This window comes from Salarias fasciatus, chromosome 16, assembly GCF_902148845.1.
Source record: "Salarias fasciatus chromosome 16, fSalaFa1.1, whole genome shotgun sequence".
NCBI classification, from domain to species: Eukaryota; Metazoa; Chordata; class Actinopteri; order Blenniiformes; family Blenniidae; genus Salarias; species Salarias fasciatus.
The window spans coordinates 23,883,818-23,909,897 of record NC_043760.1 but is presented as its reverse complement, the minus strand read 5'-3'; the positions used below and the strand labels follow the sequence as shown (position 1 = coordinate 23,909,897).

Here is a 26,080-nt window from a genome sequence, read left to right as displayed (position 1 = left end):
GAATCATTAATGTAATTTATTTTTTTTTTATTTGGTTTCAGGAAAAATTATAATTGATACAATAATTAAAGGTGTGAGAAAATGTCCTCTAAATCTCAAGGTTCCCACTAATCCAGCTACTTAATTTACAAAAAAAAAAGAGGTGATTTTTAGAAGTTTTCCAATTTCTTGAGAATAAATCAGACAAACCCACTGACCTGGTCCCAGTAGAAAATGATTTTTTCCACTGGAAGTGACTCTTTGCTGAGTCTTCCTCCTTTCCCTCCCTGTGCAGCACTGACCTCGTGTGGACGAGTGTGTCCTCACACACACACACACACACCAGCTGGATCTCAATGAAATACTGCAGCTACAAGCACATTTCATTGAGATGTATCTGAAAGCGGGAAGGGGTAAACCTGCAAGACACACGGACCAGATTAACGAGGTCGGAAATACGAACATATAAACAAAAAAAGCAAGCCCTGCGAGTCTAACACAATGATCAATAGGTGACGTGCATTCACGAGAAACTGTGTTTATATTCAATCTGCTGCGTCTAATCTGTGTTTGATGTGTGCTGTTGCACGGTGTTGGGTGTTTAGGCCTGGCATAATGGCTGCAGCGCGTTTGGTGTTTCAAGGCTGAGCTCCACGCCGTTGATAGGTGACGGTGACGTCAGCCGGCGGTGTGTGGGAGGCTGTGTGGGTGAAGATAACTCCCAAATGAGCCTGGGAGCAGGAAAAAAAAAAGAAAGAAAAAGAAAACCCTGAGAGGAAAGGAGAGACAGGCTCTGTTAAACCCAGCCGTGCTGGATTACCTTGAGCTCTGCTACGGCAGAAGGCAGAGGCAGAGCAAACAAGAGAGCGGCGCTCGGCTCTCGCTGACCTTCCCGGCGCCGACAGTATAAATAAAGACTACAACCCAGAAGCCGGGTTTGGAGATGGGAGTGTGAGAGAGATGAGATTTCCGCCGCAGCTAAATAAAAGACGGGGAAAACTCACTCGGGTGTTTTAGTTCAATTTATTGCACAAACAGCATTGACAAAATTTATTCCGATGTTACTATATTGTTAAGAGAAGTGGAAAATAGACACACACAAAAAAGATATAGAGGCAGAACATTCAAAAACAAAAAAAAAAGCTCTCATACATTTTTGACACATGGGGTAACATGTCTTATGACCAAATCCCACTCGAGTCCTTATGCAGGGGAAATATCTTGAACTATAAGGACACAGTGGTTCTGGAAAAAAGTGAAGCGCGGATTAAAAAGGGCAGGAAAGGCAAGATTTTTCAGTAAAGAACCGTCCTAAAGACAAACCTCGCTTCAAAACCAGCGGCTGAAAGCCACAGGCCTTATATCAAAACCTCTTCACGCAGGACAGACACAGCAAACTACTCAACTGTTCTGGGAGGGAATCGGGGTGAAAACACCAAATATACAATTATCCGACAGGGAGATATCAATAAAGTGTGTTTTTTTTTTTTTTTAACATGTTTTTGATCTGTAAATGGAGTGATAGAAAGTTTCAGCACATGTCGAACATATATATCTACACCGCAGAGCTCTCACATCTTTGCATAACGCTAATCAAAAAAATATAGAGTCCAGCTATGCAGGAAGTTAGTAAAAATGTACAGGAGGGAGGCGGCGGGAATATCAAATGCATGTTAACAGCATGTCTGCATGAGCCGGCGGATGGAGTCTTTGGTAGGAGGCGAGCACCGGGATCCAGAGGCCTTCGATCGCAAACATGGTCACGCTGAAACGAGCACGATGGAAATGGCTTTAATCCCCTACACACACACACACACACACACACACACACACACACACACACACATTACACACACACTTCATCTTCTCAGTAACAAACCACATAAGGTAAACACTTTCAGTACAAAAACCAAACACACGGGAAGTTTCTCTCTCTTTTTTTAAACCGTACTGTTTTGGGGAAGGGTTAGCTCGAATGACACACACATGAAAACACACACTTATTCACTCTGGACAAGTCTGTTATGGCAATCAGGGCAGAACAACACGAGGCGTGAAAGGACGAAGAGGAGACACTGAGAAACTCTCATGTCCGTGTGTGTGTGTGTGTGTGTGTAGTAGGAGAAGGGAAGGCAGACAGAAGCTTGTAGAAAAAGGCACAGAGCTTTAGAATTTTACCACTAAAGAAGTGCCACGCAAACATTACACACACACACACACACACACACACACACACACACACACATACACACACAAAGAGGAACAGGAAAACACACTCTGGTGTCTTTGTTGGCAAGGATGTTCAGGAACGACTGAAACCAAAGTACATTTTTGACCCAAAAAAAAAACAATAGTCAGAAGTTTAGTCGCATCTTGTTAGTTTGTGTCGCCGCTTTAAAACCGAGGCTGAGACACAATAAAAATGAGCTTCGACGTGAAAGATGATTGTTACAGCAGATTAAGTGCAATTTAAAGTAAGAAGAAAAGTGGGGGTGAATGGTTAAATGGCACCGGATGACAAGATCTCCGTCTTTGTTTCAAATTCACATTTAGTAGCTATTAATCCAAAAATGCTCGAGATGCTTTTCGACAGGAGGCGAGGCCGGGGCGGCGGCGGGCATTAGAGGAGGTTCCTGTTGCCGAAGATGTTGTTTGGGTCCACATAGTCCTTGACAGACTTGAGCATCCCGATGCCGACATCGGAGACGGTCTCTCTCATCCACTCCTTGCGAAGTTTCCCCACTGAATGAGAGAGCAGAGAAATAAATAAATAAATAAATAAATAAAGCGGAGGAAGACAACCGAGGGGGAGAAACAGAGGAATCGGCACGGCTGATTGCTCAGCAGGCTGCTGGGAGCCAATCAATCTTGTGAGAGTGAGTGAATAAACAGAGGGTGATAAATGCTTTTATTCAGAGAGGAGAAATGTTTTGCATGGCATGATTTATGGAGCTCAGCAGACTATCAAACTCATTAGGCTGTGTGTGTTCCCAGAGGAGGGGCCGGCTGGCGGCTGGAGCGGGCCGTCCCCGGCTCCCTCGCTCCCAGCCGCCACTCCCCTCCCATTCCCTCCCTCCCTCCCTCCCTCCCTCCCAGTCACCGGGGCGCTCCGCCCGCGTCTTTCTGTCTCATTGTGCGCCCGAGAGCGAGCGCGCTCCTCCGGCTGACCCACGAGGAGATGCTGTGCTCTGTAACCCCCTACACACACCGGCCGGACCAGCGCAGGGCGCCAAAGGCGACCGCGGAGCGCCGCACAATGCCCCCCTGTCGGAGGGAGCTTGGCTCCGAGCCGCCGCCCTTTCAGTCCGTCCAAGACGCTCAACCTGCGGAGCGAGAGCGGCGGCGGCGGCGCCAAGCCGAGGGACGGCGGCCATTGCTTCACCAGCTGTCCGGCCCGACATCCTCCACGGCTCAGAGCAGTCTGGAGGCTTCACAAGACGGAAACCGCAAAATCACTCCTCACAGAGAAGCAGTAAAAGCAAAAAATTAAAAACAAATTTCATCTCCACAAATTTTTAGAGATTTGATTTACTTTCAGAAAAATGGCGGACATCCTGAGAGTGAAGCCTAAAAACTTAAAGTTTTCATTTTGACTTAATAAAACCATGCTAAGCTGGTGAACAAGACACTCAAAAACCTTAAACTTAAGTTCTATTAGCTGCTTTTTGTTCGTTTATTTAAGAGGGCATCTGGTAAATCCCTCCTGCATGAACAAGAGCAGACTATATTGTTTAGTTTGGCCGTAGGTCGACCTGCAAATGTGATGAATTTCCAAGAAAATTAACCGAGCAACAATCAGAAAAAGAACTTTTGATTAAATTCAAAGCAAGACTTTCTTGCAGATGTAAAGTTTTGCTCGTTTCTTATCTTACCTCTTACCTTATTATTTTGAGGATTTTATTTCAATTTAGGGAAACCAATGAGTACCATTTTGATATTTTTTACTGATTTAATATATAAAAAAAAACAGTGATCACAACAGATGACAATAAATAACTGAAAAAGCTAGATGTGGCCAGCTTCAGTTGATTAAATCGCTCATATCTTCCATATTCGTAGACTTTAAAAGAACTTATTTGCCAACTTTTGCAGGTTGTGCAGCTTCAGAGAAACGGTTTTGCTGGATGGATGACGGATGTGAGAAGAGAGCAGGTGCTGCTCGCTGTTTGCACACCTGAGAGCAGCAGGACAATCAGCAGAGATTAGATACAGAGGCCTGAAAATAGGAAGGAGCATGATGGGAGCGTTCACACGCTTCTGTCCACATCGGTAGCAGGGACGCCCCCCGCCCCTCCTGTGTCGGGGGTGCGTTGAGGGAACAGGTCACCCTGACACATTACAGCACCGTGTTATCAGAGAGCAGCCAGGAGCCCAGATGGGGATCGGCCGTGAGGCCAGCGAGGCAGAGGGGGGCAGACAGCGGGGGTCACCGGGGACTCCGGCACCGCCCGACTCTCCAGATGGCGACAGAGAAACCAATCAGCTGCTGCCCAATAACTAAGGAAGTACGGTGCTCTTCGCCGCCGCCGCCGACACCTCTCCCTCCTGCTCCGCCTCGCTCCTTCCCCTCGTCCCACCTCCAGCCCTCCCTCCTCGCAGGGAGAGAAGACAAAACAGAAGGTGCTGGGACTGCATCATTGCCTCCATCACAGTGATAATTTACACATCTATCTTGTCATATTCTCTCTTTTTTGCTTGCTATCGCAATCAATCTCGCCAGGCTTGGTCTGTGCAGCCGAGACATGCAAAGAAGTGCAGGTACTCAGTTCAGAAATGACTTCTTTTTTTTTTTTCCCTTTTTCCAAGAGTGATATTTCTCTCACGTGGAAAAGCCTGGGGAAGTTCAGGAGGAATGGCGCAGGAGGAACTTCACTAAACCAGGTCATTTTTATTTTCCTCCCCTCTCCGGGGTGCGGTGACCTGTGAAGACGTGCAGCTGGCAGAGTGGGACGGATGGAATCTGTGGAAAAAGCCACAAGGTGGGGCGAGGCTGGAGGAGAACGAGGCGGAGGCTGAGCCCAGCTTCGACCCCTCGACGTGGCCGCCCTCGCCGGGTTTGTCTGACAAATGGGGGGTCGGGACGTGACAGACAGAGAGGGGTAGCGGCCCTGTGTTCTCCTGATAGGGCCGATGGACGGCTCCCTCAGTGATGGATGCTCAGCAGCTCCTCGCCGCTGTGACACTGGCGACCCAGTTAAAGAGGACGTTCCTCCCACCGTCCCGGCTTAACAGAACCAGTCCATAATCAAACCCCGCGCTGATAACTTCCTCAAGTTGCTGACCTAAACGGCAGTGGGCCGCCGCTCCTCACGCCCACAGTCCCCGTCCCGACGCCCAGCTGTAAATGCAAGGGCCACACACACAAAAAAAAAAAAAAAAGTATATTTCCTCCGCCGCCCTCCCACCTCACCATCCTTGACTACATCTGTTTTGTTTGATACACAAAACCCAGTGAAACTAGCTCCATTTGTCAACCGCTGATTGTGGGCAGACAAACCGGTCTGTCTGCGCCCAGATAGCGAGCCCCGCCGTTATTAATCACAATTACAGAGTGGGCCCCGCACGCGGGAGCCGCATCAATATCGCCTCCTCTACCCCCCCGCCCCGTCACCTCCCCGTGCCGCTCGGGGTGGCCGGGCCACCGTTTGGAGGTCAGCGTACAGCCGGCGATAACGGCGGCATCATTTACCCCGGCCCCCCGCCGCCTCCTTTTTATTAGCAATCTTTTAATTTTGAACCCGTCCCCGCCTTCAGGAAAAATTGTGATTTAATATCGCAGCTGATTCACTGCATACTGTTTTTGACAGGCGTGATGAATAGCCTGAAGTGATGTATGAAAACAGCGAGGCGGATGGCAATATAGATAAGGCGGCCATTTCGGTCGGGCCCCGGTGGGGTAACCGGCGACTTGTTTCGCCGCCCTCCTCTCTTGCTCACGTTTCATTTGGTCACCGCTGAAATGAACAAATAAGCCAAGTCAGAGTCGCTCCTCTGAGCGAAGGAGGCCATGAGCGATCCCTGACCAAATGCACATTTACAGAACGGGGACCCGCCGCTTTTGCTCGCCATTCCGGCATGAAATTGTTGGTTTTTAGGTACCTCCGTGGTGATGTGACAAGCTCCCCCCGTTGGCGAGAATCTCCTCTCTGGCTGCATGCTGAGAGAGAAACAAAACACACTTAAAACCCACATTCTGACTCAACAAATTATAAAAAAAAAAATTCCAGTTCTGACGGATAAGCGGGCCTACCTCCACTTGCTCATATACATGCACCGGATCGCTGAGTCCTCGGTAGTTGAAGGCAAAGTAGAAGTAAACGCAGGCACCGGCGTCGTACGTCTGAGTCACCCTGCACAAACAAGACGCTAATTCAGAACGGCAGAAAAAGGCCGCCGTCATGTTTTCCCCTCAGCTGTTCCTCCTGAAATCCCATTTACATTACTCTAAAGAGCCATGTTTGATGGAGGACTCCCATTTTCCAGCAATAAAAGCATTTTCTACTGAGTAATTGGAACACAAAGTGAAGTGGGAGGGTTTGGCTTTCACCACTCGAAACCTTTGACCTCAATCCATTCACGGGCTGGAAGAAAGCGGAGGCGGCGTGGAAACGCCGTCGCCTTTAATGACGCCGACATTATCAGGCGTTAAACGGCGATCAGGACGCTTTTACCGCGCCGCTGGAGCAACGCTGCAGACCGCAGGTAGCGGGATGATGATTCACCTGACACTTTGATATTTGCGGTTTTACATAACGGTTTATGGAGCGGCGTGCGGCGCAAAACGCGGCTCGGATTCAGGTGAGCCAACACGCGTAATAACCGTCTTTAGAGTCGCGGGGTGTGGGGGGGGGGTGCGGGAATGAAAGCCTCCCTGGCCTCGCTCCCCCGTCGGGGAGCAAGATGCAGAGCCCTTGTTCATTTGACATGGCCCATCACCTGGCACGCCGACTCTTCTGGAGGTTAAATGGACAAATCAATCATGTGACAGACCGCAGTCGGGAAATGAATGGCTGCAGCATAATCAGGCGGAGGCCTAATCTGTCCGCAATCTGCGAGCGGCAGCCTGGCGCTCCTCAGCCAGCTCGCCGTCCGTCTGCACCGCTCAACAGGGGCCGGACCGGCCAGTCTACCCCAAGTACTTTTAAACAAATATTCTCCACTGAACTTGTGGTACAGGGCAGAAGGATCAAAAGAAAATGTTTCTGCTGCAATCGTTTCGTGAGATTTCTCCACAGTTTCAACTAAACACTTCAAACGAGGCTCGGCCCGAGTGGGGGGGGGGATTGTGGGAGCATATTTCACGTTCAGGCTCGATTCCTGTCACAACTGTTACCTGCATGTGGACAACGGTGGAAACTGCACTCCTTTATCTTTACACTCTCGAACGATGCGGGCCTTTACGTTCCTGCAAATGTCCAACACCCTGCAAGACAAACGAAACGGGGACAAAAACTATTTCTCAACATGATTTAACGGCAGGTTTCTGTTTATATTTATAGTTTAAATATATATAATGACGTGTGTGAGGAATGCTTTCAAAATAAAACAGTCAATGGTGGAAAACAATGAAAAAAAAAAGGGGGGGAAGAGGACAGAAAGGAGGACAGACTGAACAACATGACGACCGTAGAGGGAGAGATTCCCACTGGTGTGGAAATGGCCGCCAGTCCTCAGCATGTGCAGCGGTGTGTGGAGGGTGGAGGATGGGGAGGAGGCTGGGTAATGAGCCAGGTACACATGCTCGCCTCAGCGCCTGATCTCTTGGTCTTCCCGTCAGGCATGTTACACAACAAGGAGCCGCGTGCGCGTCTGCTGTTTGTTGTGCGACAAAAAAACGCGATAATGGAAACACGCGGAAAATGCAGATCAACCAACGTGGATGTGAGACGAAGCTATCCACACACACACACACACACACACACACAGGCCATATAATCAGACCTCTGCTCTCTGAGTGTGTGTGTGTGTGTGTGTGACGGTAATGTCGGGTTTGTAGGTTGAGTTCCCACCAACGCAGTGGTTTAATGCCGGGTGGGGGCGGGGGCATGAAGGTGAACGTCAAAGACGAGAGCGGAGAGAGGAGAAAAGAAAGGAAGGGGAACAGGAGCAGGGGAAAAGGTAGACGAGTCTCTCAGGAAACGACATGTGGGAGGAAGAAAGAGAGAGAGGAAAAAAAAGAAAACTGCAGCCATTTAAATTTAAAGACGGAAAATCCCGAGGCACGTATCGCTGTATTTACCTGTCCCAAGGCACAGAGGTTTCAAAGGACTCCCCGATCACATAGTAGTCCATCCCCAAGTCCTGATTGGAAATAACACTTAACGTCAGCAGGCTGATAAATCAATGGTATTCAGCACGTTTATGTGCATTCGGGCTATTGTAAAATATATATCCGCAGTTCATGCAGCAATGAAAGGAATGATCACAGCTTCATTTAGAAAATGAATTCACCTTCAACATCAATACGTTTCATAAGTCAGCTCTTGAAGAAACTTCTCACTCTGATGCTCTAAAGCATGAATTTATCTTGAAGTTTGGACGACTGAAACAAACAAAACGATCTAAAATATTTTCCTGTTTTTGGCTGTTGATGTTTAGGGCTGAACTGGAAGCACACACTCAAACACTAAAGACAAGACGACTATATAATGGAAATCACTGTCGTTTTATCAGTAGCGAGATAATAAACCGCTTCTTTATGGGTATTTTCCTTCATTCATTCCACACCTGCGTGCATGTAAACAGCATCAGTGTAGCTATGGTTAAATCAGCTGTTTTCCTCAGGAGAAATTAGCATTTTTTTTTAAAAAAAAAAAGAAAGCTTTGAGTGGATGTAAACTCTCTGCTTGTTGTTAGAAGCATCACTGACATGACGGCTCTAAGTCAGCTCTCTATTGTCTCTGCCGTCACTGAGCTCTCCCACCTTAACGTTAGACACCCTGAGAGCAACTGTGACCAGATCGAATCAGAGACCTCCTGAGGTCAGACCGCGCAGCGTCTCTTTGCCGCTGTCACGCCGCAGCCTCCCTGCCCGCCCCACCTGCCTGTCAGCTCAGGCTGAGAGAAAGCCAGAGGGGTGACCCACCCGGAGGTAAGCGATGACGAAGGTCAGCATGTAGCCCCTCTGCCCATTGTCCTCTCCGGCCGCCAGGCCCCTGGAAGGAGACAACGGGGTTAATATTTAACAGCTCTTTTCTTTGAGCTTTGTCGGCCGGGCCGCTCCCCAACGCGACGGCCGTCATGGAGCCTGTCAATCCAACAATGTGCGGATCAATGGCGCCGTGCTCCGCGCATCGCCACAGGTCAGCCGCACATCTATCACCTGCAGCGGGTAATCACATTTTCATCCACCATCCAAACTAATCAGGCCAAGCTCATTAGAAAATCGCTATATTGATTTTCACCCTTCTTCCTGTTTCGCAACACCACAGGAAAACATTCCTCACCGGAGCGGAGTGAGCCAATCCATCACAGGCACTTGATCTGATGGCTGATCGAGATTTATTTGCAATAATGCAGTTATACAGAAGATGCTAATGTAAGTGAAAAGCTTCTCATGCAGCAACCGACTTCTGTTACAACGCAGGATTGTTGTTTAAAGGTTGACAGATCAGTTCTTCTGATGAAACACAAACTCGTATTTACATGTGATAGAATCTGAAACATGCCAATATCCTCAACAAAAAAAAAGTGAATTTTTTCAGCCATCCTGCTAAAAAAAGTAGTTTTGGATGAAAGCGCTGGCACAAAGTTTCGGTTATGAAGCGATCTATGAAAGTGGGCCACTCTGACACGTCTGAAACCCGCCCGTGATGGAAGGAGGTTCCCTCTCACGCTGCTGGGTAACTGATTTACAGCGGAGTCGTCGCGGATCTGTTTCACGATCAATCACAACAGTGGAGCGCGGCCCAGCTGTGTCCTCTCGCCCCGGCCCCCCGAGCCGCCCTGGAGGGAGCGGCGGCCCGAGATCAGCGCGCCACACCACCACACTTACTTTAACATTAAAGCTGCCCTGACAGGAAGACATCCACAGGTGATTCATCAATCCAAACTACTGAGACGAGGGCCAAGTCTGAAGTGCTCTGACTGTGATTTTCGTCTCGCTAGCCGTTAAGAACCGTCGGGTCGTCGGGCGACGGCGGCTTACCCGAATTTGGCGGCGATGTCGTAAACTTGCTTCTCGTGCTGCAGGACCCTCTCGCGGTCTCCCTCGAACAGCAGGGTGGCCACACACAAGTGGTTGGGGTCAAAGCCTTTGAACTGAGGCGATAAAAGGCGGGGTCATATTTCATGGAGAAACACCTGCAGCCACAGACTCTCGTTTTTAATCACGTTTCTCACCTTGGTGATGTAGAATTTCTTCAACCCGTCCAAAAAGGAGGTGAAAATTGAAGATACTTGAGGCTTCAGGGCGTGACCTGTGGAAATGTCGGATGAAAGTCAGCTCCTGTTAACACCACCCCCCCAACAGGCCAGTCTCAGAAACTAATGCTATTGTCCACACGTTAAGTAAAAGCCTGTTCCTGCTCACACCCAGAGAGAGAAAGCCAGTCACACTTATTTGGGTTTTTTTTTTTTTTTTTTACACAAAAAGAGGGGGAAAAATAAACGGCAACATTTGAATAACTTTACAACTGGCCAGTGGCTGCCAGCGACAGCGCCGATAAATCAAGAGAGTTTCCGAAGGGAAGTGGGCTTGACACGGTGATATCCGTCTTCCTCACCCACACTTTTTGATTTATTCCTGATCGGACGCACAAAAGCGCCTGTGGACAAGCGAAAATGAGGGGCTGGGGCCGATGGGATGGTTATCAATCACAGCGGGGAAGTCATGGGTGATGTCGCTGAGACTTAACAGTTCATTTATTTCCCCCCATGCTCAAGTCTCTTCATCACTTAGTGTCCTAATTGTTTCCATTCCAAATTTTGATTGCGGGTCTTAAGGTCTCTCACAGCCATCATACTCGTTAATTAAATACTCAAAATCCAGAGAGGGAGAAGTGGGCATAAACTGGGCATGATCTCACTTTCAGCTCTCTCTCTGCTGTGGCTCTGCAGCGGGATTTTTTTTTTTCTTTTTTCAGCTTCTTCTGACAACATAAATCTCAATTTTCATCCTGTGCATCAAGACAGGAGGTTTTCAGGTGTCCAAATCTGTGAATATTTTGCGATAAACAGTAAAGGCGGGCTAGTAATGGGAGCAGGAAGACGTCACAGAGGGGTGACTTTTAGTTATTAGAATAAGAAAAACAAACCGGTCACTTCATCTTGCCTGCCGAATGCTCAGAAGTGCCTACTCAGTGAAAACAGGGAATATGGGGGAGATAATGAGATCCCTGGGGGGGGTGGAGAACTTTACAGAGATCTCTAGCAATGCCAGATACATTCCTCTGGACCCCAAGAAACAACATTATAAAAACTCCACCGCTGCAACGGCTCCATTTTGGCCTCTGTAATTTTTCATTACGCCTGAACTCTTCGGCCGTGTGTGTTCGCTGCGGTTCTGCTGCAGGGACGATCAAGTACAGCAGTTTGGTGTTTTCCGGTGTGGCGTCAGGACACGCTGCACCGCGGCCTTTTATTGTCATGTAAAATCCGGATAAAAGAGGCGATAAATACTCAGCCAGAGAGCTTTAAAACGACGTCTGAACGCTAAGTGCTTCATGTATGGTCGGTTATTTGCTATAAACACTCTTTATGGCAGATATGATTTACATTTTCAATAGCCAATCACACCGTGTGTGTGTGTCCTGTTGATGCAGCGAAGAAACACACACACACTGAGGCATTATGACAAAACAAGTGCAGCTTAACAGACTGGCATTCACGTGAAGAATACCAAAAAACCAGAACTTACCAAATTTGAACTGCTCGTTGTCCATTAGCCGTATAGATGCTGGAGCACACCTCTGGGAAAAGAAACGGTCTGTATAAGTTTACTGAATCAAAATGAAGCTGACAAATGAAAGAAGAGTCCTGTATATTCAGTCTGCAGCAGGATCGACCCTCCTCGAAGAGTTTCAACCACCAGTCACTTCTCCACATACACAGGCTCATGATTAACTCCAGGATTTTCAAATGTTCTATATACGCTGCATTGAAGCCCAAATTCTTTTCTAAACCTAAATACCGTAGATTTGGTTCAAAACTGGCAAAAAAAACCTCTGCCGACCTGTTCTAGAGAATCCCCTTCCATCTGCTTTGTACGTTTATCATCCTTGGCATCGAGAAGGTTTTTTTTTTTTTCTTTCCTTTTAACTTTCATTTTCAGCCTGTTTTGGTTTTTGCACAAAAGCAGCAAAACAAGTGGTAAAACCAGCAAATGTGTGAATTTACTGAATCGGCAGCCAGACTGAACTACAGAGCCACCGATAAAGGCTGAGTACAACCACTGAGGCCGTGCATGCCGCCAACACTGCAGGCGATAATTGGACACAGGTGGTCAATAGCCTCTAAAAAAAAAAAAAAAAAAAAAAAAAAAATTGGGACTTTGTCTGTGGAGGCTGTGAAACAACAGCAGTAAATACTGAAGCCACAAGTGGACAGGAAGCATTTAAGAGGAAATTGGATGAGGGGACATCAGATGGCTCCGCACTTTCAGTGAATACAAACAACTGCTTGTTGAGGCTGTTCTGTTTCGCTTCGCTCGCCCTGTGTTGGTTCTCGATAAAAGCATTTCGATTTTTGGTGCTCTGATTGAAAAAAAAAAAAAAAAAAAGTGAAGGCGATAAGCAATAAGCCAAACACGTTACCTGTTTGGCAACCTCTCGAAGGCAGGCGACTCCCTGCTCGAAATTAGGAAACACCACCGAGCCGTATTTCTGATACTCTGGCATGGGACGGATCTTCATGGTCACTTCAGTGACCACCCCCAGCGTCCCTGTGGAAAAAAAACAAAAAACAACAAAAAAAAAGTTCCTGCAATTTATTGTGATCGAACCCTTTCAGAAAGGAACTCAAGACCATTTTCCACAGCTCTGCTACATGTCCCGAGGGCCCCAGAGGCTGACCTCCGTCTCACATTTCACTCAGTGGCTCTGGTTTTCTAACACACACTGGGGGGACAAGCAAGATTTATCAGCATCAGAGCAGGAGGAAATAAAGCAGGGCTCTATCAAAGGCTGCGAGGCCACCGGCAGCAACACATACACAGGTACAAGGAAGCCTCGGACTGACCTCATGACCCTGAAACCAGCCGACTATTAGCTACCGATGCTGCTGCAGGAGTCGTATTGCTGGTGTGAAAACCAGACTCTACTGGTTTATAGCAAACAGGTCTGATTTAGAAAAAAAAGAGCTTGTATCAGTCAAATGAGTTCAGAGGATTTTAGAAAAATCTGGTGAGCTGTTCGTAGTACCAGCAAAACTCAATACTGATCACATTTTATTCAATAAAAACCTTTTGGGGAAAAAGAAATTACATTTTAAAAAATGTCTCAGCGCATATAACAATAATATACCATGACAACAACGTAGGTAACTGGACAAGGGCCAGGAAAAACTGAGCCATTCCATGAATCTACCAAGGTTAATATTTATTAATAGAAAAATTCATCAACAAATATGTTAAAACTGTGATGAACACAGCTTGTTTCTAAATGTTACTGCTCTTCAGTTTTCGCCGTGCCCGTGCCTGAACGTCCTGTACCGTTATAGGTCACATGCATTTAATAGATGTATCACACACGAGTCCATTAGGGGTCTTCCTCAGCTTGTTATGGTTGTTAATGAGCCCTCTAATGTGACACTACATGCCACATGCTGCTCCCTAGTGGCCCGGTGGAAAACATGGATCTCCACTGGGCTTCGACAAATAGGGAGGCTCCTCCTCCGTCACGGCGAGCAGGAGGAGCCAGAGGGGAGGACGAGCGAGAGGGAGAGAGAGAGAGGGAAAGGAGCTAATGTGTAACGGAGAGGGGGGAGGGCACAAGGAGAGGTGGAGCGAGGCAATAAAAGGAGCAAAGTCAAAAAAAAAAAGAAAAAAAAAGAAAGAAACACCCTCTTGGGATGGATGCAATCCAACAAAATGCTGGTGTGCGATTAAGCCATTTTTACTGCAACTATCGGTGTGATAAAAACCTCATTTTACAGGATTAGTATGTGCAGAGAGGGATTAATGGCCGAGAAGGATCGGGAAAATTATTTCTGGGGCAAAAAAATAAAAACCTTCCGCGGCGACACTCGCCACCTTATAATCAATCCTTTAACTCTGGACATTAGGTGAGCCTTAACTAGCCTGGTGCTATTCTCCCCACGTCCGCGAGGGGTTAAAAGGGAATAGGATTATCATTGATCATTCCAATCGTTTTTTACACCGGTTGTAACGAAGAAAAAAAAGAAAAAAAAACTGCTTTGCATTCAAACTCCTTCAAGGTCAGACGGATAGACGGACCTGTTGTTGTGCGCAGAATGAGAAACCGGAGGCTTCGCAGTAATTTCTGCTCAAATGGATGCCTCCTACTTATCATGCAGAGAATAGTTATGGGTTTTTAGTGCGGCGCTTTGCTGCGGCCCGCTGTCGGGCTGCAGGCTGGGGCTCTCCGGGCGATGAGGAAGATAATTTTAATGAGGCCGTGCGGTGGGTGTGACCTCTTTAGTTTCAGTGTTAGGCCTCCCAGAAGAACATGCACTCCAGGAGACGCGTGGGACTCCCCTATCTCTGCTCTGGGCGCCGACCGCAGCAGCCGGCGTCTAATCTTTAATTTTATTACCTTAATTTATGATCTGGTTTTTCTGTCCAAAAAAAATGAGATATGCTACAAAAACTGTTTTACATGAGTCAAAATTAATTTCTCCAACTGTTACTTGGGAGTTATTATTTAATCCTCTTTGAGTGTTTTTTTTGTTTTGTTTATTGAATGATTTTGAACAGTTATTAGTTATACCAGCATGTGTCAAATAAAAGTAAGAAAAATATCACTGTAAAACATTTAGACAATTTGGAGTGCTCGTTTTTCTTCTTTTTGTCATTTAATATGTTACTATGTCTGCGAGCAAAATGTTATAAAGTGATCCTTCAACAAACTTGACATTTTAACATGTTAACAATTCAATTCACTGTCTTATAACTGAAAATCTTGATTTCTGGCCAGGTGTTTCACTTATATTACACATTCTCCATCCGGTAACCGTCTGTTCCTTCCATTACACAGAACAATACTCTTAAAGAGTTACATATCTAATCGTACATCTGAAAAGCAACGGGGAGAAAATAAACTGTGAACTTCATAAAACCACAAAGAGTTTGTGTGTGCAGCTCCTGCAGACTTGTGAAACGTTCATCCTGAACCCTGTGCTGTGAAGACGAAGAGCTAATTTAACATAAGTTGACCCAAACATGGCATATAGAGTGCAAAAACATGAGGCACGATTGATCTATATCAAGGCCAAATATCAAAAAAAGGCACAATTCACAATCAAAACCAAGTTTTTTTTAAGGTTTCTCATTTAAACAAATGTGCCAATAGTTGTTTTGAAGGCAATATTACATTTTTTTATACTTACAAGTTTATTTCTGGTAGAAAAATAATTTACAAAGAATAAAAATAGAGATTTCTGCAGCACTTGCATCCAGTCAGGGAGCAGATTGCTGAGCTTTGTAGGGTGAATATAAAGTTTGTATCCACAGCTGTTTAACATAGTGATGCCAAGAGTGTGTGAACCCCCTCATTATGTAGGGGGGAGCCTGGCATATGGCAGTATTCTCTGTGGGCACACACAAGGACAGGGCACTGCAGATGGGGAGCAGAGGACACTCGCCTGTTCCTAACCAACACCCTTCCAGATCACGTTCCCAGCCGTGTTCGTTAATGTGTAAAGAGCCGCTCGGCATGCCCTCGGCGTGCTCGGCAGAACCGTCCTGATGTTACTGTTTTATCACAAGGTTTTTAACCGACGTGCACACAATCCCTCATTAGCACAAAGTTTACACAACTGCACAACGTGCGCCCACGTGCCCCGGTCAAGTGAAATCAGATCAGAGAGAGCTGGCAAACCTTCCGAGCCCATGATGAAGTGGTGAATGTCCGGCCCCGTGGACATGCGCGGCCCCTGACAGCTCTTCTCAATCACGCCTCGCGGGGTGACCATCTTTACATGGACGACCTATTTGAATAAAAGAACACAGAGCAACCCTAAATTTTATTTTCACACCAACAAAACTCCATCTTGGACACGTGCATTGCTTAAGAGACGCCGTATAAAGTCCACACAGAAAGCTTGTTAATGATTTTCATTCGAAATACATTGTGGCGACTTTGTCACACGTCTCAAACGGACAGGAAGGTGAAGAAAAAAAGAAGGAAAAAAAAAAGAAGTCACATGACTTACAAGGTCCTCAATGTTTCCATAGATGTTCTTCTTCATGCCTGACGCTCTGGTTGCTACCCAGCCTCCCAGGGAGCTGAACTCCATGGAGTCCGGCTCATGCCCCGTGCAGTAGCCGCTCTCATTAAGCTGCAAGAAAAAAAAACAAAAAACAAAAAAAGCAGAGGCCGTTTTGTTTCCTGGAGTCAAAAGTGAGCCAAATATACAGGAAAAAGTGTTGTAAACCCAGAAGAATGTCTTAATAACCAACAGAAGCCATGAGCAAGCAGAGCAAAAATGAACAGAAAATCAGTGAAGTTGGAGTTAAAGGTGCTGTAAAAACTCACTTTATGCTCGGCAGGCGCCACCAAATGTAAACAATGTGGAAGAAGCCCAAAACAGATGAGCTTTTTTTTTTTTTTAATCACTACGATTTATAACAATAGCAGCATATTATTATTTCACAGAAAAAGAGCACAAAATACTGTAAATGACTTTGTCACATGTCGTGACAATGTGCTTCTGCAGATATGTGTGACACCAAAAAAAAAAAAAAAAAAAAAAAAAAAAAAAAAAGCTTGTAAGAAAAGAGCTCATCAGATGCTCTGCCTCGAGACTTCAGGAAGAATGTCATCAGGAAGACTCCGAGTCTCCTCAGGGCGGCCGTAACCCCGAAAGATTGCGTCTTTAGGCACAACATTTAATAGTAATAATAATAAAGACCTTAAAGTGTAACAACAATGAACCCAGAAGCACAAGGGTAAAGTCAGGCCTGGTTTTTATCACGGCACTCCTCTGGAAGGCAGTTTTTAATGCAGACCCATCTGCTCTATCAAAACATCCCGGTCTGAATGCAGAGGTGGGATCTGCTTTGCATGCGGCTCACGGATTCCTCTACATCAAGCGCCCGCTCCTTCTCCATTTTTCTGAATTAGCTTGATGGTGCCATCTGCTCATGACCGCCGTCTTAACTCTCTAATCTTTCCCCTTCAGCACTCCGCTCCCGTCTCAAACTCCTTCACAAACCCTGTTTCCATCTGCGGAGCAGGGAGCACCAAGGTGACCGGCCGGGTGCGGGGATCCTGCGTGCCCACGCTCTCACTCTTATAATTGCGACTTGCTTTTTTCCAATAAGGTATTTCAGGGAGTTAATATGGATGGACGAGCAGCACTTACCAATCTCTCCAGATCCTGACCGACAATGCCAGCCTCGACATGGGCAGTTAAATTTTTCTCATCAATCCACAAAATGCGGTTCTGTCATAAACAACAACAACAGAGCAGGTTGTACACATTTACAATGAATTCTCTTTGCACACACGACGCCATAACATTATGACCATGACAGGTGGAGTGAGTAACGCTCATTATCTCTTTATCGCGGCATATGCTATATGGTCGAATATACTAAGCAGCAAATGAGCATTTTGTCCTAAAACTTAATGTGACGGGACTCAGAAAAACACACAAAAATAAAGAGGTGGTACATGAGAAGAATAAAGGCTGGCTTGTGTTTTCAAATCAGATAATGCCGGTTGTGAAAGAAGGGTCTGGAAACACAAAGAGCGAAAGCTGCCTCTAAACAATATTTGGTCATAATGTTTTGGCTGATCAGGGTGCGATGTTCGTTTCATAGTGTAAAACAGAAACCTAAAATATATAGCGTATCCCCATGTGTATTATCTGAACTCAGATTGTCTCTGCATCTGTCACGCCGCCTTAAAATATCTCACGCAGACATAAACATAGCTCTAAGGAGAAGTCCCTGGAGACCGTTTTCTCTCAGCGCCGTGCGTTTTTCCTCCACAGAGTCTGAGAGTAAATGTTTACGGAGAGGCTGCGGCACGGAGACAACGCTCAGTTTCCTTTAGAGGTTAACATCTGATTCCAAATATGTGGCTCCGGTGGAGGCCGGCGGGCTGCCGGCCGACCCCTACCTGCAGGAGGTCATCTCATACGCGCTATCAATTATCCTCCAAAGGTAATAAACTTTATGTTCCTAGCACATTGCTCCTTTCATGTGCCTCCATGGGAGCCACCTCACCTCTGACCGCTGACACACAACACTGGCTGCTGATGTCTGCGGCCCCGAATTCACTGACTGGTCCACTAGCAGCATCCAGACGGCCTGTATATCACGTCTGCATGTGACAGGATCAAAGGACGGTACTGTACTGCCGAGGATCCTATGCAGATCGCACAAAACTGAATATTATTTTGCATCTCTACTCATTTATGATGCTTTTAACATCTTCCTCTCACTTGTGTGTGTCAATGCCAGCTACAGCTAGCGACAGAGAAATTAAAGACGGCCAGCAATCGGCTCACTTCCCTGAAATAAGGTTTTCTACTCACGTCGCCTTGAAAACTGTCTGATACTGCTTTATATATTTATATTGACAGGATAAAACAAAAGGGTAATTCACAGCAAATAGATGCAAAAAATATAATTCTGTTATAGTAAATCTGATTCTAAAATTGTCATGTGTGCCACTGTATAACTTTATACTCCAACCACATTGGTACAATTTGTCAATCTCCATTCACATGATTTTTTTTTTGCATTATGTAATTTTCCAAAACAAAACTTTCAGCTTAAAATTCTCTCGTTTCCTGTGACTGTTGAGAAAACATCATATCATTAGTTTTTCCTCATTAGAGCTGCAGGCACTGACGTACCATCTGTGACGTATCCAGGGAGACAATGGATCGAGTCTCCTCTCGGGGGCACTCCAAGGCACTGGAGACGCTCGTCCCTCCTGAGAGAGAAAAACAACAACTTGTACAATAGAGCCTCTTTTTCTTAACAGCACAGTTTGGCTTGTGAAAGCAGAGAAAACACAGGATGGACTGGAGCTGGTTCAGCTCCCTTAAATATCCCAGTACTTCATGTTCAGTGAACCAGATTGTAACAGATTGAGGATCTAATCTGGGTAAACTACAGGTGCCATCAACAGGTTAAGAAGAAATGGGAAAATACCAGTTTCTATTTCTAGCTTAAAAGTGGTGAAAATAAATACAGTAAAAGATATATTTGTCAGAACAAATGCTTCTTTTTGTAACTGAAAAATAATTGTCAGAAATCTAGTTTGTGCATCTTTTGAGTGTGCACAAAACTGAAAAATCGTTGTACTTTTTGAAGACTGTAATCTTTCAGAAATGTCGCTGGCCAGCAAGCCTGTCCATATTTTGATATGAATGAAGGATAACTGTGCATAAAACACATTTTATAATTTCACAATATTCCTTCATGAGATGTTGGACTGTGACTCTGTTATGTCATCCTGGTTTGACTGGGCACTTAAGACTTTCATTGCACCAATAAGCAAATAACTTTTATTGATTGTATATTTAAATGAGTGTGCTTACTAGGATTTCTTTATACTACGTGACGTGAATATCAGCTGTTTACCACCACGATGGAGTCGCCACTGCTGAATGGCAGGAGTGACATAGTGTGACACCAAAACAAGATTGAGGCGTTTCCAGAGGATCATAAAGTTGGTGTGCCGCCTCAGTAAGATGCTTATTGTGATTATCTTTATGTTATAATAAAGTCATTCGTAATTCACGTACCCTTTACAGTTATTGATTATAGTTTATAGTGTTATAATAGGGACTATAATGTTTTTAAAAGCAAAGAAAGAGAACAAACATGCATTAAAGTGGATCAGATGGGGTAACGTATACTGTAACTTCTTTGTATACATGACTTACCTCCATATGGTATCAAACAAACATTGTGTTTGCACGCCAGCTCCACAATTTTCACCACATCATTGTGACAGTCTGCAAAAAACAAACACGCAGTTTAAAAAAAATAATAAATCAGAAAACATGATAAAGGAAGCGTTTTCAGCAGCCATCTGCTACAGTAAATGCTCATATAACAAAAGCATATATACTGCAAAGAAAATGGAGGGCAGGATGTAACGCTTATATGCACACAGCTGACAACACGTGGATATCGGCTGCCTGTGCCGTTAGAGGAGGAGGAACCATCTGAGAGGCAGGGTGTCTTTATTTGCCTGGGGCTTTTCTTGGGCGGGGTAAGCTTGTATTGAGCTCCGCTCTCTTGGGTGGGATGTGCCGGATCGATACGGATGCGTTTCAGCCAATCGCAGGGCCCACATCCAGTCGCGCTGGAGAGGCGAGCGAGTGGAAAGAGCAGCAATGCCCACCCACACGGATGTGCTTGGCCGGTCTCCAGAGTCACTGACAAATGCTCATATTCTGCTGCAGTTTGCCCTCCAATTAATATCACCCAACGGATTATACCTTGACACACTTACGTTCCAATTAAAAACACACACAGCTCGACTTGGAAGGACAACGCAGGAATGTAAATTATTGATCGAATGTGAGTGTATCTGCGGGGATGGGTAAAAGTTCAAATTTGGTGCCAGTGCAGATAAAAACATGCCTACATTTGCTCTGAGATTTGCTGCTCTTTTGGGAGGCCTGCTAATCAAGCTTCAGCCATCAGTCAACACTCATTTGCATGATAAAATAGTGCCAACCAAAACAAGAGGAAACCAATCTCGGAATCATAATTCAAGTGTGTGCCGTGCGCGGCCAGACTGTGGAGTATTGGGTGTCAACCATCCTCCCCCTGACGCTTCTTATTAAGCTTCCACTCATACATATTAATATCCCTGCCTCTGCAGAGATTAACCCTTTAAATCACCAAAGCCAGGAGGTGGGGGGGGAATCAGTGATGCTATGTGGGTGGAGGGATGGGAAAAAAAAAAAGTCATAGTGGAAACAGGAATAAACCATCTCAGTGAACTCACTTGGCCAAACCACCATATCTGGAACACGACCGAGTTTCCCTTCTCGTAGTGCAAAGATCTCATGTAGGCAGTGGCCTGAAAGAAGTACATGTGATCATAAATTACCACCATACTGGTACATTAATAGACATTGAAACGATGACTAAGTGTGTGTGTGATTTCTATTCTCTGCATTACCGTGGGCTCGAAACACCCGGTCCTCTGCATCGTGAGAGAAGGGAATACTTGTGGATTTCAGTTCCTCCACTAAGGCCTCATTTAAGGTGGGAGGCGGCACAGCACTGCTATTCAGAATGGGCTGAAACAAAACAAACCATTGTGGTTTTTAGTAGCCGTGACTCCGCGCCGTGCGTTCACCGAAGACACAACAAATCAACAAGCTGCGCTCACTGTCGCTGGAGTTTTGTGCTGGAGACTGGCGCCGAATGTGCTCTCAAACCAGTCTTTGAGACCCGGGATGATCATCCCACTCAGTCTATACCTGGAGTGAAAGAAGACAAACAGAGTAAACCACTAATTAAATGTAACCAAAGTCTCTTGCACAGAAGATTTCTTGTAGCAGAGGTACAAAAATAAGACATGAATGTGAAAATATCCAAATGGTTCATGTGGCTTATGAAACAAAATAAAACACATCTATGTATAATAATAAAATATGATGATTTTGTTGAATAAAGCTCGACTGCATATGCCAACTTTTATGTAATTGCACCAGTGGGTGAGTCTGTCCTGGGATCGTGGTAACCAAATGACAGTGAAAACCGTGTTCAGTAACAATAGGAGCATCAGCGAAGCACCACCTGCTAAGTTTTCAGGAGATTGAAGTCTTTCGCACAGAAGTAAACCATTTGCTACACAACAGCCTCTTCAGATCAATACATGACCCAAAGCAGCCAGACCAGCAAGTCAGGTGGTCTTTAACAAAATAAAGACTCGTGTGTGACTCAATGTCAAACTGATGCATGCTCAAAAACTTCTATGCGGTCATTCACACGCTTCTCACTTCACTTCATCCAAATTAAACTTTCTACAGATTTAAAAAAAAAAAAAACTTAGAAACATAAAATGATCCATTTTGACTCCAGTGGAAAATCGCTTCTGTTACTGAATAACTGAGTTTAGGAAGGATTAAAGAACCCTGCCGGTGACCTTCTCGAATGGCAACCAACACTTCAAATGCCAGCCACTAGGTGGCAGTAGCACCACATTGTTGCGGGAGTGGGAAGGCGACGGCAGCTGAATTCAAAGGCTGGGTTCAGAGGAGGATCTGTGGAAAAGATCAATGCATTCCTGCAGCCTCAAGTCACACGAGCAGAGCGGATGGTGAGGCTCAACACCGAAACTAAAACAAGATTAAAGGCGGCACTATATAGTTACTATATATGAGCAGCGAGCGCTGTTAAAACGTACCTTTTGCCAGTGAATTCTGCTTGGCCTTTCTTGTTGAAGAGGAATCTTGAGTCGCTGTATCCCCAGCCATTCCACTTCATAATCTCCTGCCTGTGGAAACATAAACATTTACTTTACTACGCAGAATACACATGCCGTGAGATAGCATTATCAGACACAGTTACAGAAAAATGAAGGTTAGTCCTTGAACTGCTGAGACGGAGCTATTTCAAAGATTATACGAGTACAGTCCTTCCTTACAAGTGAATTCTTCAGCATCAGGAAATCACCGAAGCAAGTGAAATCCTCTTCTAATTATGAAATAACTCAGAACACTTTTGAATTTATTCAAAGATGTCGTTTAACCTGAGCTTGCACGTTTACAACAAGCAGGGCAGAAAACAGACTCTCCTACAATATTCCAGAGCGTCACTTTCAAAACTACAAATCCATCAGCAGATGGGGGCTACCAGACACTCCCTGAGCTGTGAGCGATTTCCATCTAACACACTGAACTGTTTTACAGTTATGGCGTCTGTCAGATGTTTGGAAGCGCTGCTGGTTTCAAAACTGCTCAGCATTTACAAACAAGTCCAAATGTGTGCGCAGGACTAACAAGTTTCAGCTAATTACTCAAAAATCCCCCCTAAATAGCTTGTAAACAGCTACACTACTTTCTCAATTGTGCTGCACGAACAGGGACGGCTTTGAGAAGAAGCCAATGGACGGTGGAAGTGGAATTTCTCAAACAAATGCAAGCACTCAATTACAAGCGAGGGATATTTCATTAAAATCGCTGGCTTCACACACAAGGATGAAACTTCCTCGCCTATCCTCTAATACAGCAGGCGGTCAGTGTGCTGTGCTAGGATGTGTAACAGAAAGACAGGTCTACAACCACTTAGCGATCCACTATAACTCATGTGGCGTTCAAGACAGGATGCTAACACTGAAGTAAAAGCCATTATTAAGATTAACACCTGCCAGAATGAAGTTTCTGATAAATTATGAGGGACTGCAGGAATAGAGTGGCACCCGAAGCCACTTTAATGAATACTTAGCATTAGCTGCAGAACGTACTCAATGCATACGTACAGATATACCAGTACAAAGCAAAAGGATGCTACACAGCTGTGCTTTTTCAATAGCATGGATCAGGAGTTTGAGGTCATTAGCAAGCTTCTGTTTGAAGACGGTCATTGGTCTTTGTGAATTCCTCCTGAAAAGCCGCCTCTGTGCATCTTGACAGACACTCTCACATACTGGATGCAGGTTACACTCTGTTGATGGTTCCGATTTCTTTCCAGACTGAACATTTTATTCGTCCTTTGCGATTTCTGGGCAACAGAGCAATAGAGAGCCATATGTTTTACAGACTATGGATCAAATCTGTGACTGACTAACCATGCTTCACAATGATGATTTTATTTTAAATCTAACATCTAATATTGGAACAATGGCTCGTGTTAATGATCTGCTATGAAAATCTTACTCTATAAAAACAACTTGATGTCATACATCGGGTATGCAAATATTCTGTTTTTTTTAATAAAACCATCATTCAGTCTCGGACAGCTGAGAGATTGTAAGGCCTGTAATGTTGACGAGACCTCCTGATGCATAGTGATGCATTTTAACAGCACTCTAGCCATCGTTTGCCACCTTCAACATTATTCAAACTGAAAGGGATGTTTGCATTCTTCATGCTGGAGATTACATTGCGGGCCTGTTGTATCGGCTGTTGTGCGGAAACTGATTAGTAGGTGTAGGGTAAAGACCACAAGTTTGCCTTTGGGCATGTTTAAGTTTAGGGTGAGGCAGATGGCTGAAAAAGCACTTCAGCTGAAGATACCGTGTAACCTGTACAGCAGGATTTATGCTCAAGAAACCAATTGACGAGTCAGAAAGCTCACTGTTAAATTACTTAAGTGAGGAAGTTTCTTCAGAAGGTTTCCAAATGAACCATTTCACAAAGAGCTCATCAGACACTGTTTTGGAAGATTTCTAAAGTAGACAGTTACAGTAAGTAACTGTCTACTTATCTACTAAACTAACATAGGTGCAACAATTTAGACAAAAGACTTATGCGAGCGCGCCTCACCAGTGTATTATACAAATGTCTTACATATTGACAGACTCCAGCTTGACATTACCGCACACAACAACCTTAAAAAACACCGTGGATTCAAATGACCTCAGTCAAAGTTATGGTAGAACTACTGATCTAGATCACATCAAATTGCATAAGTGTGCATTATGAAATGCTTGGTGATGATGGTTCAGTTCACTGCTATTGTCTGAGACTGACACTAGATGTCAGTACAGTGTGGAGGCATTTCCTCAAAAGGAGTCACGATGCCAATAGGTTGAAAGTCAGACCACCATCTGTCCCGACCAATCAGATCAGCAGAAAAGACACAAGTTTCATATCTACACCCAACTGTTGTTATCATTTAGCTTAAATAACCCCACTTTCTAACTAGCATGTCTTAAAAGATTTAAGATTTATAAAGTAAGTCAAAGGATGCGCGTGCAGGTTACTAATGGGAAGAAAAGTAAGACGTGAGAAAATTATAACTTCAACTGTCGTCGCATGGACACTTTCATTCCAAAGATTATTTCATTCAAATGTGAGACCTATAGCACACTAATACGTGTCTTCAAGTAGAATAAAGAGTGGTAAGAAATTAAAATCAAGGCGAGAATAGAACTCTCACCACCGACCTGAGACAACCTCGACTGTCTTATCTCAGACTGTCACAGGAAGAGCCGTGCAATCCACTGGCACACAGATTTCACTGAAGTTTGCTGGTGCCTACATTGTTAATAATTCAGTATTTTAAAAAGAGCATGGAAATCTAAATTAGACTAATTGAATTAAAGTAGACCACACCGGCTCTAAAACAAACCGCACCCACTCCTTATGAAATGAATGGCTTTTCTGTAGCTAGCAGGCTAACTCATAAGCGCTACATTCGAGTCTTCGGACTTCGATAATGTTTATAAGAGGGAAGAAAGTCGCTTTGCGGCGACGTTTCACGTTGGTAACTCTAGTTAAGCACACGGTGCGCTAATGTTTGGGTAAACGACGAGCTAAAGCCAGAGAGGATGCACCCTCGTCCGGCGCTCCATCACCGCCTTGTACCTCCTCCTCGGCACCGTCTTCTCCTCGCCGGACACATCCGCCTCCTGGGCTTTGCACTCCGCGGCGAGGACGGCCACGTCGCCGTCCGCTGGTCTCTGCAGATGCCCGGCAATCACGCTGAGTCTCTGCCGTGCAGTCCGCTGCCTGTCGGAGCTGCCGCCGCCGCTGCTGTTGGCCGCCATGCTGCTTCCGTGTAGTGACGGGAGGGAGCGGATCCATGAGCGGCTGTCAGAGGTCAGCGCAGGGAAAGTGGGCTGCGTTCACGGTCTGTGGGAAATATCAAGCTCCGTCGAATGTGGGGCATCGACTGCCCCGAGACGCCATATGGACCGAACCGGACACATTTGTGGATGGGGAGGCTTTATAAAACTATTTTAAAAAACAAAAACAAAACTGTTATACAGTTTGATGCTATATGTATTACCGATCCATCCATCTTGCTTAATTTTCATACAAACATTTATAGAAG

General features: G+C 45.3%; 1 protein-coding gene across 1 annotated transcript; it reads right to left on the bottom strand.

Annotated features, from left to right (window-relative positions):
- Positions 1–1,395: 1,395 nt before the first annotated feature.
- agps (alkylglycerone phosphate synthase) lies at positions 1,396–25,830 on the bottom strand. Its single transcript, XM_030112206.1, has 20 exons — positions 25,612–25,830; positions 22,488–22,577; positions 21,468–21,558; positions 21,255–21,375; positions 21,078–21,152; positions 20,002–20,073; positions 18,964–19,043; positions 17,461–17,541; positions 16,309–16,434; positions 15,975–16,083; positions 12,732–12,859; positions 11,837–11,888; positions 10,321–10,397; positions 10,127–10,239; positions 9,065–9,134; positions 8,219–8,280; positions 7,313–7,402; positions 6,230–6,329; positions 6,079–6,136; positions 1,396–2,721 (listed from the first exon to the last, which is right to left on the bottom strand). Exons 1-20 carry the CDS (start codon positions 25,791–25,793, stop codon positions 2,600–2,602), a joined length of 1,899 nt encoding a protein of 632 aa, XP_029968066.1. The 5' UTR covers positions 25,794–25,830; the 3' UTR covers positions 1,396–2,599.
- Positions 25,831–26,080: the final 250 nt, after the last annotated feature.